The sequence below is a fragment of the Palaemon carinicauda genome, chromosome 1, assembly GCF_036898095.1.
Source record: "Palaemon carinicauda isolate YSFRI2023 chromosome 1, ASM3689809v2, whole genome shotgun sequence".
Lineage (NCBI taxonomy): Eukaryota > Metazoa > Arthropoda > Malacostraca > Decapoda > Palaemonidae > Palaemon > Palaemon carinicauda.
This window is the reverse complement of record NC_090725.1, coordinates 143,524,878-143,539,598: the sequence shown is the minus strand read 5'-3', so window position 1 is coordinate 143,539,598 and position 14,721 is coordinate 143,524,878. Positions and strand designations below refer to the sequence as shown.

Genomic DNA, 14,721 nt, shown 5'->3' with positions numbered 1-14,721 from the left:
TCCTGACAAGTCTATAACACAAAAATAAGTTCCAAGTATATTACGACTAAGTTACAAAAACAAAACATAAGCTACAGTATAATTATATCACTCATCGTTGATCTTTATAACAAAATTGCTTAACCTATTACAGTTTTAAACTACTTAGTTGCTTTAGATGAGATATAGCCCGAACATTATCCACAGAGGCTGATATAAGGAACAAAATCTCGAGAGAAAAAAAAAAAAAAAAAAAAAAAAAAAAAAAAACAATGCACATGAAATCTTCATAACACAAAACAAATATTTTTCCTAAAATTACACAACATATTTCTAATACGTATAGCATGAAAACATACACACAAAGGCACACATATACACATACACGCATACATACGTACAAATAATATATAAACAGACACACATATATATACATATACACACACATATATATATGTGTATATATATATATATATATATATATATATATATATATATATATATATATATATATATATATATATATATAAAATTACACATGTATATATTTGTATATGATATATATATATATGTATATATATATGTATATATATAAATATATATATATATATATGTATATATATATATATATATATATATATATATATATATATATATAGAGAGAGAGAGAGAGAGAGAGAGAGAGAGAGAGAGAGAGAGAGAGAGAGAGAGAGAGAGAGAGAGAGAGAGAGAGAGAGAGAGAGAGAGAATTTCTATTGTGCTACCCTTTGTATTGAAGTGTATTTCCACTGTTCAACATAGTTCTGATGAAAGTCATGAGTGACTGGCTGAAACTGCAGTTAACGGATAAAATGTAAATTAAGTGCTGTCATGAGATGACAGAAGCTACATGTTCATCCATATATATATATATATATATATATATATATATATATATAAATATATATATATATATAAAAATACATACATATATATATATATATATATATATATATATATATATATATATATATATATATATATATATATATATATGTATGTATGCACAAAAGAGAGAGAGAGAGAGAGAGAGAGAGAGAGAGAGAGAGAGAGAGAGAGAGAGAGAGAGAGAGAGAGAGAGAGAGAGAGAGAGAGTTGGACAGTAATTGAAATATAAAAGACAGTGCAGTTTAATCATATAAGAAGAAATTATAAAATATAAAGAAATTATACGAAGAATACATCCTATTCTATTTAGGCTATAACTATAATAAACTAATTCTGGAAAATCTAGTTCTTGGAAAGAAACATAAGGATTTTATCGTGATGAGTAACGATGAAAAAACACATAAGAAAAATATCCTAGCAAAGATAAAAGAGAGATTATCAAATTAGTGAACTGAGGAAAAGTCACACAGCGCAAAATAAAATCCAATACTGGCATGTGAAAACAAAGGAAAAACTAAGAAAAGATAGAGCGCACAGGAAAGGAAAGTAATGCACCTGAATTTTAAAGAACATGAAAGGTACAATAATAAAATAAAATGCTTGGATATACTTCAATTGCTGTGTTCTACTTGAAGGGAATATTACCGGAATATGAAACCAATGTTTACTCCTAGTAACTATTTTAGTAAGTTTTTGTTTATGAGTTTATATACCAAGAACTCTCTACTATTAACAACGAAAATAACGATTGTACTACTACTACTACTACTACTACTACTACTAGTACTACTAATACTACTACTACTACTACTACTACTACGAAGTTAGGAGGTATGGAGACAGTAATAGAGTAAGAGATTTGGCATTGCTGGTGAGATTAAAGATTTATGAAAGAGTAGTAGTACCTAGCTACAAAGTTTGAAAATATTGAGACAGGGGGTGTAATAAAAGAAAAAGAAATGATAGAACTAGTACAAGATTATGAAGGGAATGTTTGGAAGGGTTGCAGCCACACCTTGTTGGGGGTCAATCGCAGTAAAAGGAATATGGTCAGTTGGAGATAGAATAGAGTATAAAAAGGTGATGCTTTTTCAAAACATCATTACATCAGATGATAAACGACTAGTTAAGGAGATAGTGGAAGACCAAATAAGGGAACCATATGGGGAATGGTGGAGAAAAATTCTTTTAGAAATATGCAAAAGATATATCAAAATTAAAGAAGTAAGAAAGTATAGAAAGCAAGAGCTCAAAAAAGAAATGAAATATAAAATGGCAAATGAAATTTAAAGTACATAGAAGAAAAGAAAGCAGAAATGACCAAGATGAGGTTTGAAAATCGTAATGACAGAAGAGATTACATAGGTGAACTTAACACAAAGGAAGTAGTAATAGTAATGAAGACAATGAGAATATAATAGACTTAAAAGGAAACTTTAAAAACAGGAATGAAAAGGATAGGCTTTGTGTCTTGTGTAGTGAGGCAGATGATACGACAGAGCATATATTCAGCTGTAAAGAATTAAAAAACTTTAGAAGCAGAAGAAGTTAAAATCAGCAACCAAAGAAGTTGCCAAATATATTAGACAAAGCTACGAAAGTTAGAAATAAAAGTATGCAAGCTGTGCTCTCTGTGCAGGAGGTAACTGATGACAAAGAACTTTCTGCATATTGCAGTACTATGCACCTATACATCTAGTAGTGTGCCCACAGTCATAGTGTTGTGGAGGGAGCAACGCGGAACCTGGAACTTGGAACCTGGAAAGCAGTATCCCAACATGTTATGAGTGATTGACCAAGTCCAAAGACGTGAGTTTCAGATAAGGGTATCCTTACAGCTGTTTAACATCATTAAAAGTAAATTGATGGGAAAGACAGTAGTAAGAGGTTCAAAATTGGAGGATAGATCATGTGGTACTAAATAGCGTGAAGTGGAAGCTTGAAGGTATAAGGTACACTTAATGTTAATTGATGATATTGAAGTGTTGAAAAATTTAGACCACGTTAGTTTTTATTTTGATAACATTTTTGTTCACTCTAGCTCATGGCTTGAACACTTGGTGGCCCTCGAGAAAGTGTTTGCCAGACTTCGCAGTTGGAATTTAACTTGTGGTCCCTCTAAGTGTCGTTTTGGTTACGAAGTAATTCACTATTTGGGATACCAGATTGGTAGGAACTCTCTGCAGCCATTACCAGATAAAGTAAAAGCAATTGTGGATATGCCTTTTCCAAGTAAGAAACGGCAATTACGATCATTTTTAGGGTCTGTTTCTTTCTATAGAAGATTTATTCCACAATTTGGAAGTATCTCTGCTCCTCTGTCTGATTATTTAAAAAAAAATCAACCTGATATAATCAGCTGGAATTCTAAGGCGAGAGAAGCATTTGAGATGTTGAAAGCAAAGTTAACACATGCTCCTATTTTGCAATTACCAGACCTTAGTAAGCCATTTGGTCTGAGAACAGATGCAAGTGATCATGGAATAGGTGGTGCACTGTTGCAATACGATTCCGAGGGTATACCATTTCCTATTGCTTACGCTAGTCGTAAGTTGCAAACTTCAGAATTTAAGTATTCAGTCATTGAAAAAGAAACCTTAGCAATTGTTTGGTCTGTGAGAAAGTTCCAACAGTACCTATATGGAAGATCATTCTTTTTAGAGACTGACCATCGTCCTTTAACTTATCTGAGAAATATCAAAGCTCATAATGCAAGACTGATGCGCTGGAGTCTCCTTCTTCAAGAGTACCAGTTTCAAATAACTCATATTAAAGGAGCTGCCAATGTTCTAGCTGATGCATTGTCCCGCAATCCCACGTAGGTTAAAAATTTTCCCTGAAAATTATCTTGGGGTGGAAGAATGTAAAATATTTACTTGTATTTTAATCTTTAAAATAAAACTTTGATAAATTATAGAATAAAACTTTTGTCGGGTAAAATTAATACTGGTTAAAACTAGTGGGTTGTTCCCAGACAGTTTGGTTCCGATTTTCATTTTTGTCTTGTCTCGCCTTGCGCTGTCATTCTGTTCACAGTTTTAGTTCACGGCCGAGACTCGCACAGGGTGGAGCTTCTGGAGTAGAGGTCCTCTCCAGCCTTTACCCACGAAGAATTTACTGCCTAAATTTACTTGTCATTTTAGTCATGAAGTTCTACTTTCAAGTCATGTATAAATGTTATGTATGTATTATGTATAAATAAATTGTTTATGGCTTTATATACAGTTTATGATTGCACCTCGATTTAGGACCATCCCATACGTCATGAACAGCATGACTTATTTTACATTTGTTTAAATAATTCTACAAATAATAATACTTGTCGCGAATGAAGTGAGTGACCTAATTTGAAATGCCATTTTTTTTTTTTTTTTTAGATAGCTCACACAACTCTTAGCCCAGTCATTCCCTAACGGCCTAACCATAGATTTCGGAGCGCAGGGGGGGGGGGGGGGGGGGGGGCATGCCCTGACTGTCACTTTTGTTTGTAAGTGACGATTTTTAGCTAAAAAATACGTGAGGCGGAGCAAACTACTCCTAGAGTTTTACAGATATCCAAATGATTTTCACAGGGTTTGATGGATGTTAAGTGAACTACATTTGTACAAATTTTCGTATTAATAATTGCCATAGAAAAGTCACAGTAGCCCTTTTTCGATAACCGCGGGAGGCCGATTTTCGGCGGCGCTGTAAATTACTCATAAAATACTCACTACACATATCTTAATGAAATTTTCCGGGATTTATGGGATGAATATTTTCTTTGTCTATACCAATTTTTATGTTGATATATGCTATAGAAAAGGCACAGCAAACGTTTATTTCGGTATGGGTTGAAAGTTTATTTTTGCCGATGGAGTAAATTGTTCCCAGAATAATTCAGCTGATATTTTCGGCGGAGGGGTCAGTAACTCCTATACCAATAGATATATTCAAATTAAATTCATACCTGCTATAAGCATGCCCTGGCGGTCACTTTTGTTCGTAGGTGACGATTTTTAGCTAAAAAATCATCGAGGAGCCGCAAACTACTCCTAGAGTTTTACAGATATCCAAATGATTTTCACAGGATATGATGGATGTTATGTGAACTACATTCACACCAATTTTCGTACTGATACTTGCCATAGAAACGTCACAGTGGCCATTTTTCGATATCCGTTGGAGGCCGATTTTTGGCGGCGCCGTAAATTACTCGTAGAATACTTCACATATCTAAAGGAAATTTTCAGGGATTTATGGAATGGATATTCACCTTGTCCATACCAATTTTCATGTTGATATCTGCCATAGAAAAGCCACAGAAAACGTTTATTTCGGTATGCGTTGAATGGTTATTTATGGTGGTGGCGAAAATTTTTCCTAAAATAATTCACATATCCAAATGAAAATTTCAGGGATTGATGAGAAACATAGTTTCTCTGTTCCTGCCAAATTCCATGGTAATATCTACAACTGAAAAGACAAAGCTATCATGTAGCCTTCTTAAATATGATGCTAAATGTAGCAACATTGCAGTGAACTACGTGATAGTGAGCGACATCAACGAGGGACAATGCCGATCTCATAAACAATATCTATCCCGAGTTCAGCTAGTAATAATAATAACTAACTTGAATGAATAGCAGAGTCTGATGTTGCTGGTGAAATGGCGAACAATGGTCTATTAATGTCAGTGAAGCATAATACGTTTCCCTTACCGAACAATTAAAATGTTCCGTCTTCACCTTCGACATTAACCAAGAAACCTCATGTTTCAAAGTCCAATGAGAAGCTTAGTACGACAGCTTTAAAATGTTTTGAGGGGCGATCTGTTATGTTTCCGAGCCCTGAGTCGATTCTTTGAGGCAAAGGATTCGGTTTCATGACCCAAAGAATTTCACATTAGACAAAAATCTAAGCTAAGGAAAAAAATGTTTTGCTTAAAACGTTGACTGAAAACGTTTCGATTGTTATCAAATGATATATTTTTTCTTACTACAGGACACAATGTTCTTTTGTAAAGTAAAACGTGACAAAATTGCTGCAAAGACGAGAGTTTATCCGAAGCTATAACTAATACGGCAGATTAGTCTTAGTTCATATTCCGGCATCTTTCTTTTTTCTTTTTTACCTCATTCAAACAAGCTCTGTCCAAAGTTGCCAATACTGCATGAAAATTACCATTGCCTCTGTTTATTAAAGCGATGTCACACGAACGCATACATGCAGGAGACTTGAAGAAAGTTCATGGGACACAGCATTTACAATGAATAGTTAAGGAATATTCCAATTAGTAGATTCTTGACATTTTGACCTAATTTATTTTTCAGGAGAAAATTGACAAACTTCAAATATTGATTTGGTGATCGATGTATTTTGAAGAAGCTGCAAAGCCACAAGTGGCAACCTACCTTTAGTTTACATTTTAGATATGACAGATCACATTTCATATTGAACTTCCTGTGATTTTAGATGAAATAGAACATTTAATAACTCAACGAAAAAGACACGGACACTGACAGAACTCCATGGACAATTCTGACAGCAAGAAATCGTGCTGGTATAAGACCAACTCAATCTAAATTAGCCACAACATGCAAAAATTAATTGTTTCTCTTATGAAAATATAAAGGGACGAAACTAATATTCTAAAGTGAAAAAACTCACCATTTACGAACTGCTGATTACACTGACTAGCTGAAACTGTACTGTTGTTGTTGGAATCGCCAGGAATCTGTCCGGAGGATTCTCCATTCCAGTGCCGGCTGAGATTCCCACAGCTGTGGGACATGGCGTCTTTTGGAGTAGTCACAGCATTATTCGGAGGTGACACAGGACTTACATGACTTGGAGAAGGCGTAGACGGAGAATGGTTGGGCGTGGGTGGTATTACTATTGGAGGTGGGGGTACAGGTAAGGGGATGGGCGTTGATAGAGATCTTTCCTGTGAAGGCGGCCTGTTACTGTGTAACGGTGACGACTGAGGTTGGGATATTTTGCCATCATAGGGCTGTGGGGGAGATGGAAACGACCCGAGGGCGTTCTGAGAATATGTAGGAGTGGAGCTGGTGTTGGAGCTCGGGATGTGAGCAGCTCGGGCGTGCAAACAAGGCGTGCAGACCGTGTGCAGGCACGGGAGAAGGCGAGGCTCGACCCATCGACGTCCGCAAGCACCGCATTCGCTCATCCTGAAAAATAAAAGGAAAACTTTTAACGATATAAACGTCACACTCAATATATCTACAAGAAACACGAGGGCCCTAAAGCTGTAGGATGATTAAAATTAAGGTTTCCGAAAAATCTGGCAAACATTTCCATAGATGAATATGAAGGATCACACACATAAAGAATATGTATGAGTAACAAAACTATATATATATATATATATATATATATATATATATATATATATATATATATGTGTGTGTGTGTGTGTGTGTGTGTGTGTGTGCTTGTGTATGTGCGTGTGTATATCTATCTGTCTATTTATCTATCTATCTATTTATCTATCTATATATATATATATATATATATATATATATATATATATATATATATATATATATATATATATATATATATACATATGTATAGTGTTTTCATGTCCTTCCACATGGATATTAAATTGTATTCTTTTATCAGTTATTTGTCGGGGAGATGTGTACACGAGATCAAGGGTGAGGGATAGAGACCGCCACTGTTGTCTGTCTTTATTGATAGGAAAATATCTAGCTTCAAAGACAGGTTACTGATGTTTATGCTGAAAAGTATTTTTTTTTCCCCGCAAAACAAGTGTGATGTTTCTGATAAGATTTACTCCTGTTTCGCCTCTCTCATTTCTGCCATGTTTACCTTGAACTCTCCCAAACTAACTCTGGCCATGTAACGTTTGTGCTAATCCTACACAGGAAAGCTATTCACAAACAACGTTAGAAAAATTGGTTTTTGTTCTCCATAAATTAACCACTTTTTCGTAACCCTCCAGTATCTTCTAATCTGAAATACAGACCTTATAAAATAGGATAATACTTAAAAATGTATCTTTATCTAGAACTTATCTTCTGCCTAGACTTCTGAGGTCATGTCTATAAATCTTTAAGGCTAAAACTGACGTCAGCCTTTGTGACCTCAGACCATTATTTTTCCCCTTTTAGGCTAGTTTTGCTTAAATAAATCATAAAGAAATAAATATTCATATACTAACGAATACTTAAATCCTTTTTCATATAATCATTAAAGAGATGAGCAAACATAAATCATTGAGCATGATGTCAATACTGAATGAATAACAATTCAAAATATATCAAAATAACATTATTGAAATAACTGCCATTTTCCGTTGAAAGGCCTGCATTATTTAACGATGAAGCCCTCGATCTTTGCTGAAAAAGAGCAAGAAACGATCCAAAAAGGCCAAGACGCCCCGTCGAAACGCAATCTAAATAAGCGTTGAGGCTGGAAAACGCTGCGGAGCTGACCTCGTTTCATTCCATTGAGAAGATATTTTTCATACTTTGGCAATGCCACTTTGAACATAATTTCATTTAAATTTTTTTTGTTTATATTTATCTGTGAAGAGCGTCTCCTCCAATCTGAATATGATAGACACTTATTTCACAACAAATTGACAAAGAAAAACTATACTTCAGTTGAAAAAGTAATTGGACCCTGAGATAAAAGTGTCAAACCGGACTTCAAAATTTTACTTTGAAAAGATTTGGTTAATAAATGTTTAAAGGCCACTCATGAATGACAGAGGCAAGGGGCAGTGGCAATACCCTAGAGGCTGACCATATAATATATCATATGAACAGCAGCCAAGCCCATCTCCACCCAAGGTGGGAACCGGGAGTGCCAGGTAATAGCTGCTGATGATCCAGTAGGTAGACCTATTGGCTCTCCCAAAACCCCCTCCTTAGCTCACAAGGATGGTTAGGTTGCAGACATTAAAAGAACTAAACGAGTTTGAGCAGGACTCGAACCCCTGTCTGGCGATCACCAGGCACACACGTTCTTAATAAGACCACATAATAAATCGTTCTCTGGATCGTTTTGGAGGAAAGAGATGGCACCTGATCTAAACAGACCACCTACCCATAGATTGTGACTAGGGTTTCAAGTACCCCAGAATTTCGTTGCACGCATTATTATTGATTAATGACAGCCCTGAAAATGACCCGTGGAATGTTTTTTCTCATGTATTACTCAACAAATGTGTGTATGTAAGTGTGTACTCTCACTCTGCTATGTAGTGTAAATATCTCTCAATAAATCAGTCTCTTGAAGAAGTAGCAAACTAGTCAGGATACACTCAACATTTTTTGCATGTCTTTCCTATATAATATTGAGCAAGTGCCTGGCTATATATATATATATATATATATATATATATATATATATATATATATATATATATCACCTCCTCCTACGCCTTTTTGCGCAAAGGGCCTCGGTTAGATTTCGTTAGTCGTCTCTGTCTTGAGCTTTTAGTTCAATACTTCTCCATTCATCATCTCCTACCTCGCGCTTCGTAGTCCTCAGCCATATAGGTCTGGGTCTTCCAATTCTTCTAGTGCCTTGTGGAGCCCAGCTGAACGTTTGGTGAACTAATTTCTCTTGAGGAGTACGAAGAGCATGCCCAAACCATTTCCATCCACCCCTCATCATGATCTCATCCAAATAGGACACTAGAGTAATCTTTTATAGTTTCATTTCATTTCTAATTCTGTCCTGTCATTTAACTCCAAATATCCGTCTGAGGGCTTTGTTCACAAATCTATTAAATCTATTGAAGATTGTATCATTGTCACGCCATGACTCTTGTTCACAGAGTAACACCGATCTCACTAAACTGATATATAGCCTGATTTTTATATGTAATTTCAGGCGATTTGATTTCTAAATTTTACTTAACCTAGCCATTGTCATATTTGCTTTTTTCAATCTTTCGCTAAACTCTAATTCTAAAGACCCTGTATTGGAGATCATAGTTCCTGAATACTTGAATTATACGATACATATATATATATATATATATATATATATATATATATATATATATTTCCCGTCACGCTCAGCTCTTTCCGTCCCTAGGGGAGATGGTGAGGGAGTAGACATACCCTGGTGAGAGGGGGTTGCGTGTGCGTGCATATCTATCTTAAAATTAAGCTGTATTTTTTGACAGGTTGCGTACGCTTTTGTATATATATATATATATATATATATATATATATATATATTATATTTACATACAGTATATATATATATATTATATATATATATATATATATATATATATATATATATATATATATATATATATATATAAAACTGCACTTAATCATAGGGTATAATTGGTCCGTTTAGAGGCGAATGAAGCAGCACTAGTCTTGCATCTCGTTCAAATAGCATATCCAATAAATATCACTTGGTGTAAACTTTAAGGGAATTTCGTAAGCTTAAAAAACAAAGCTTTTTGTGGTTAAACAGTATAAGTTGAGCATGCCCTACTGTAAACACTACCACCTCGTCAGTATGACAGTAAGAACCTCTTTAATGAAATCGACACCAACCCATGTATGTGGATATAATCAAAGGGACTAAGAAGGGAGCAGTTTCAGACGTCGAGGAGGTAGACCAACTTCGCGTCAATGTGATGACTGGTTGTGATTACGTTGCATCGTGATAACGTGAAACCTATCGGGACTCGTTACCTGTTCTCTTGGTGGCTGCTTCGGAGATAATAACCTGACAGTGACAGACACTTCTTACATAAACCAACGCATAAAGACTCGAAGCATTACACCTGATCGCTGATATCAATATCAGAAGCGGCTGAAGTAGGGACAATGCTCTCTGTAATATAGATTTGCAATACCTTCAATCTAAAGGACAATAGAAACAGAAACAGTCATCATATCGTCGAAATCAGTGTCAGGTTTATGGAGGTTTCATTATATTTACCGATTTCTTCGATGACGACTGTATTTGCAAACTAGCTGACAGATGCAATAAAAGTAGTTTATGTGTTAAACACGTAAAGCAGTTACCAAAAAGATGATGTGAATGAGATGAAATATTGGTGTTACAAATGAAAAGGTAAGAGACGCAAGGGTAAGAAATGCCGCTTGGACGTTCGTAATTATATGAGTTTTTCTATGGCATTTTGGATGCAATGATGTTCATAGCTTTGCTATTCTAGTATTTTAGTCATGACGTCATTAATTTGCTATTTTTGGTTTCATTTGACTGGCGATGACAATCACGAATGCTTTGATGTATCAGAGTATACAAACGCACGCGTTTATATAAACCCGCAGACGACTGGTTTACCTTGACCTAATTAGCCACTCATTTAATATTCTCCCCTCGCTATGTCATAATGTCAGAATTCAACGAAAATTTTCATAGATCGGGAGCTAAGCATGAAAAGGCTAGTCAAGGTATAAAAGAAGCGAAAGTCAAAGACATTTACAGATAAAATAATTGTGAAAAAACATGATAATACCAAGACGAAAGAAAATGACAAAAGATATGAGGAGATTTGTGATGGACGCACAGCCCTGTCTAAAAATAATGAGAATACAAGTCATAATCTCATTATAAAAGAATGGCAACGAATAAGTTGGAATGAAAATACATTAAATTGCACTAAGGGCGACGTCAGCGTTATTTGGTCCAGCATATTCAGTCTTCCTGATGTCTCTCATCGTTTCGAAATGTCCTTCAGAGATGTTGCCACCAACGCGTTTGTGGAGAGAAAGAAACAAATTCAAATTGACTGAATTTCTCGACTAGCGAATGTTGAGATTTTTTGGGGGGGAGAATTTTATGAACATCTACAGGCAATGAATGCCCCAGTGCAACATCAAAGGCAGATATGAGAGTTGTTAAATCAATATACCTCACTCGCCGTCGGCTGATCATCAAACAAGAGATTAATTGAGGATGAAATGACTTCCAGAGATCGACAAGTGAAATGGAAAAATTGACATATAAGAAGATGAAATGAGTCTCACTAATATAAATAACAACGTCATATAAAGAATTAAGAAGAGGGTATTAATTGTGGATGACAAATATCTACAGTATATATAAATATTTTAAGGGAAAAAGAGCTCATATCGACTGTACTTTATGCAGAAAATATAGTTGCCAATATGTACGTATCATTACTTAAGATACTATGCATAAAAACCCTGGAGATAATATAAAAGCTTAAAATCAAAGCTAACTAAATGATTCAGAGAAGAGCAAATAAAAAAAAATTGATAATGTAACTTCATACTTCAAAAACAAAAAAGAGATGGTGAAAAGAAAATGTATCAAATGTTTTACTACCCTCCACAATTTGATGAAATAACGAAATAAAAAAAGACAGGGAAACAAACATTTGAAAGTAGGCCCATCCGATATCTTGGTCTACATTCAAGCCAATGTAATATTGTCTGTCAGTCTTACACTTGAGATCCGGTGCCCTTCTTATTTACTCTTTTTAATAGCTTTTGTGCTTTTCATTAATTATCCAGTTATTTATATTTGTTATCAATTACAAATTTTAAGTTTTACCATTAGCTGTTTGTTATGTATTACTTATATAAACAATCTGTCCATGATATTCATATAGGCTGCATTAGTTTCTCATGGATTACCATTTTTTTTCGGGGAAAGCTAATTGTTTTAGGTCTCTTTTATACGAATGTAAACTCCTCATGAATAACAATGATAATAACAATGATATTAATCATGATAATAATAATGTTTCTAATTGAACAATGAACAATATCTGAAAGATAATTGTTAATTATGTAAAGTCAAATTTCCATAGTTCTAAAACATTTTTTTTTTTTTTTGCTTTTAAGATGCTGCTTTTTCAAACTCCTGCAAGAATGTAAATGCTAGTAATTCTATAAATATATTATGCTGGGTGCATATTGCCAAGTTGGTATAATGCTTACTATCTCGGAAATTCTTCATAAAATAAAGGGATTTAAGCAATAAGAACACCAGAAGCAACACATACAGCGGACTCAAGGTTACTTTCGTATGACAAGCAAGTATATGGAAAATACAATGTTTTATGAAAGAAATCTTGCATATTTCTGTCAATGATACCGTAAATGTATACAATTCTTTATGCAAACTCCTTTCAATTTAATTAATGGTAATCCCTGGAATGGTGAATGGAATATAATGTATGTATCGTACATAGGAGGGACCACGATGTCAAGAGTAGTTGAAACACAGGATCCAGAGACTGGTAAATATGTTCTTTCTTCTTTGTTAATTTTAGGAAAAATGACTACGATCATTTTGGTTTGGTCTCAGGAAACTTACAGCACATTATCTTCGTTTTGTTATCTTTTTAGATAACTTGAAACAATTCAAAGAAACGTTTCATAGATATTGCCCGGGCAAAACGGGTACAAAATTATAAAACCAAGAAAAATTTTCAAGTTACCTATAAATGTTCAGGGAATTCCTGGATATGTGTCAACATACAAGGATCACAACTCTATAACCTGAATGGCATCTATGAAACGTTTTAGATTCAGTAAGCAGGATTCAAGTAATCGTTCGGATAAGATACACCATTTTGAACAACAAATGGTAGAATTTATGAACCTAATACCATAATGCATATCGGCACCAATTGTACTGGTCCACTTGATAACTTAAGCCCAAAAATATCTAATAAAAGAATAATTGAATGTCTTCTGTGGCCTTCTTGGAACATATTATCCACGGACAAAGGAAAACTTGATCCCAATATCCACCATACACTTGTGTGCCAGGATAACCCTATCAATAAGCAGCATGCTCTATGGTATAAAGAGTTATAACATTATCAGGTAAACCTTGATTAAATTATAGATATTTCTATTTTTGTTTTAGGGATTCAGAATCACCAAGAGAAAAAAAGGACTAAGTAAAAAGAGAGAATGATGAGATTATTGAGCTGGTAGTTATACAAGGTAATGAAATATGTATCCATCCGAAACACAATGAAAAAATGTTAGAAAGTCATTAAAATCTGATTCAAGTTTATGAAAAAAAGGCCCCTTCACAATGCTGTCTTACAGCAACGACCGCATACTATGACAGACTTCTACTTTTCTTGAGGATAGAAAGAAGTACGAATTGCAAATTTTTATCTCCTAGAAGTAGGTCACATCGTAGAGTCTAAGAGTAGCTCAGCATCAGAAACCATAATTGTTGGCTGCCAGACAGCTTGCTGTCATCACGTCAGTCAGTTAGTATCTCTCTCTCTCTCTCTCTCTCTCTCTCTCTCTCTCTCTCTCTCTCTCTCTCTCTCTCTCATTTATGCGTGGGGTGAGTATATTAATTACTTTGCTCTTTCTCTTTAAGTGAACAGCCAGTCATTTCTCTCTCTCTCTCTCTCTCTCTCTCTCTCTCTCTCTCTCTCTCTCTCTCTCTCTCTCTCTCTCTCTCTCTCTCCTATAATCAACTTACGTATCTCGTTCTCCTTATTTATGTTAATTATTAAAAATAAATGTATATATGTGTTTTTCTCACATTGTTTAAAAAGAAAATAACTAACTTTCGCTCCACCAATTCAACAACTAATTTCTATTTCTCTATTATCAGTGAAGATAAAAAATCCCGTTGTTTTATAACTGCCTCTTTCTCTTAATAAGCCACTGTAACAATTTTTTTTCTCTCTCTCTCTCTCTCTCTCTCTCTCTCTCTCTCTCTCTCTCTCTCTCTCTCTCTCTCTCTCTCGAGCTAAATACCAGCACAGTCTCCGCCCCCTCCCCCCACCTGGCACCCTTGCCCATACGTTACAGCAACATTCGACATGAAATCCAATTT

General features: G+C 34.8%; 1 protein-coding gene across 2 annotated transcripts in view; it reads right to left on the bottom strand.

Annotated features, from left to right (window-relative positions):
* The window catches only part of LOC137652338 (uncharacterized), a 324,403-nt gene that overhangs the window by 73,923 nt on the left and 235,759 nt on the right, over window positions 1-14,721 (bottom strand). For both annotated transcript variants that reach the window (XM_068385686.1, XM_068385695.1), the window contains exon 3: window positions 6,556-7,076. In XM_068385686.1, coding sequence (XP_068241787.1) covers window positions 6,556-7,076 — 521 coding nt within the window. The remainder of the gene's footprint in view (window positions 1-6,555; window positions 7,077-14,721) is intronic.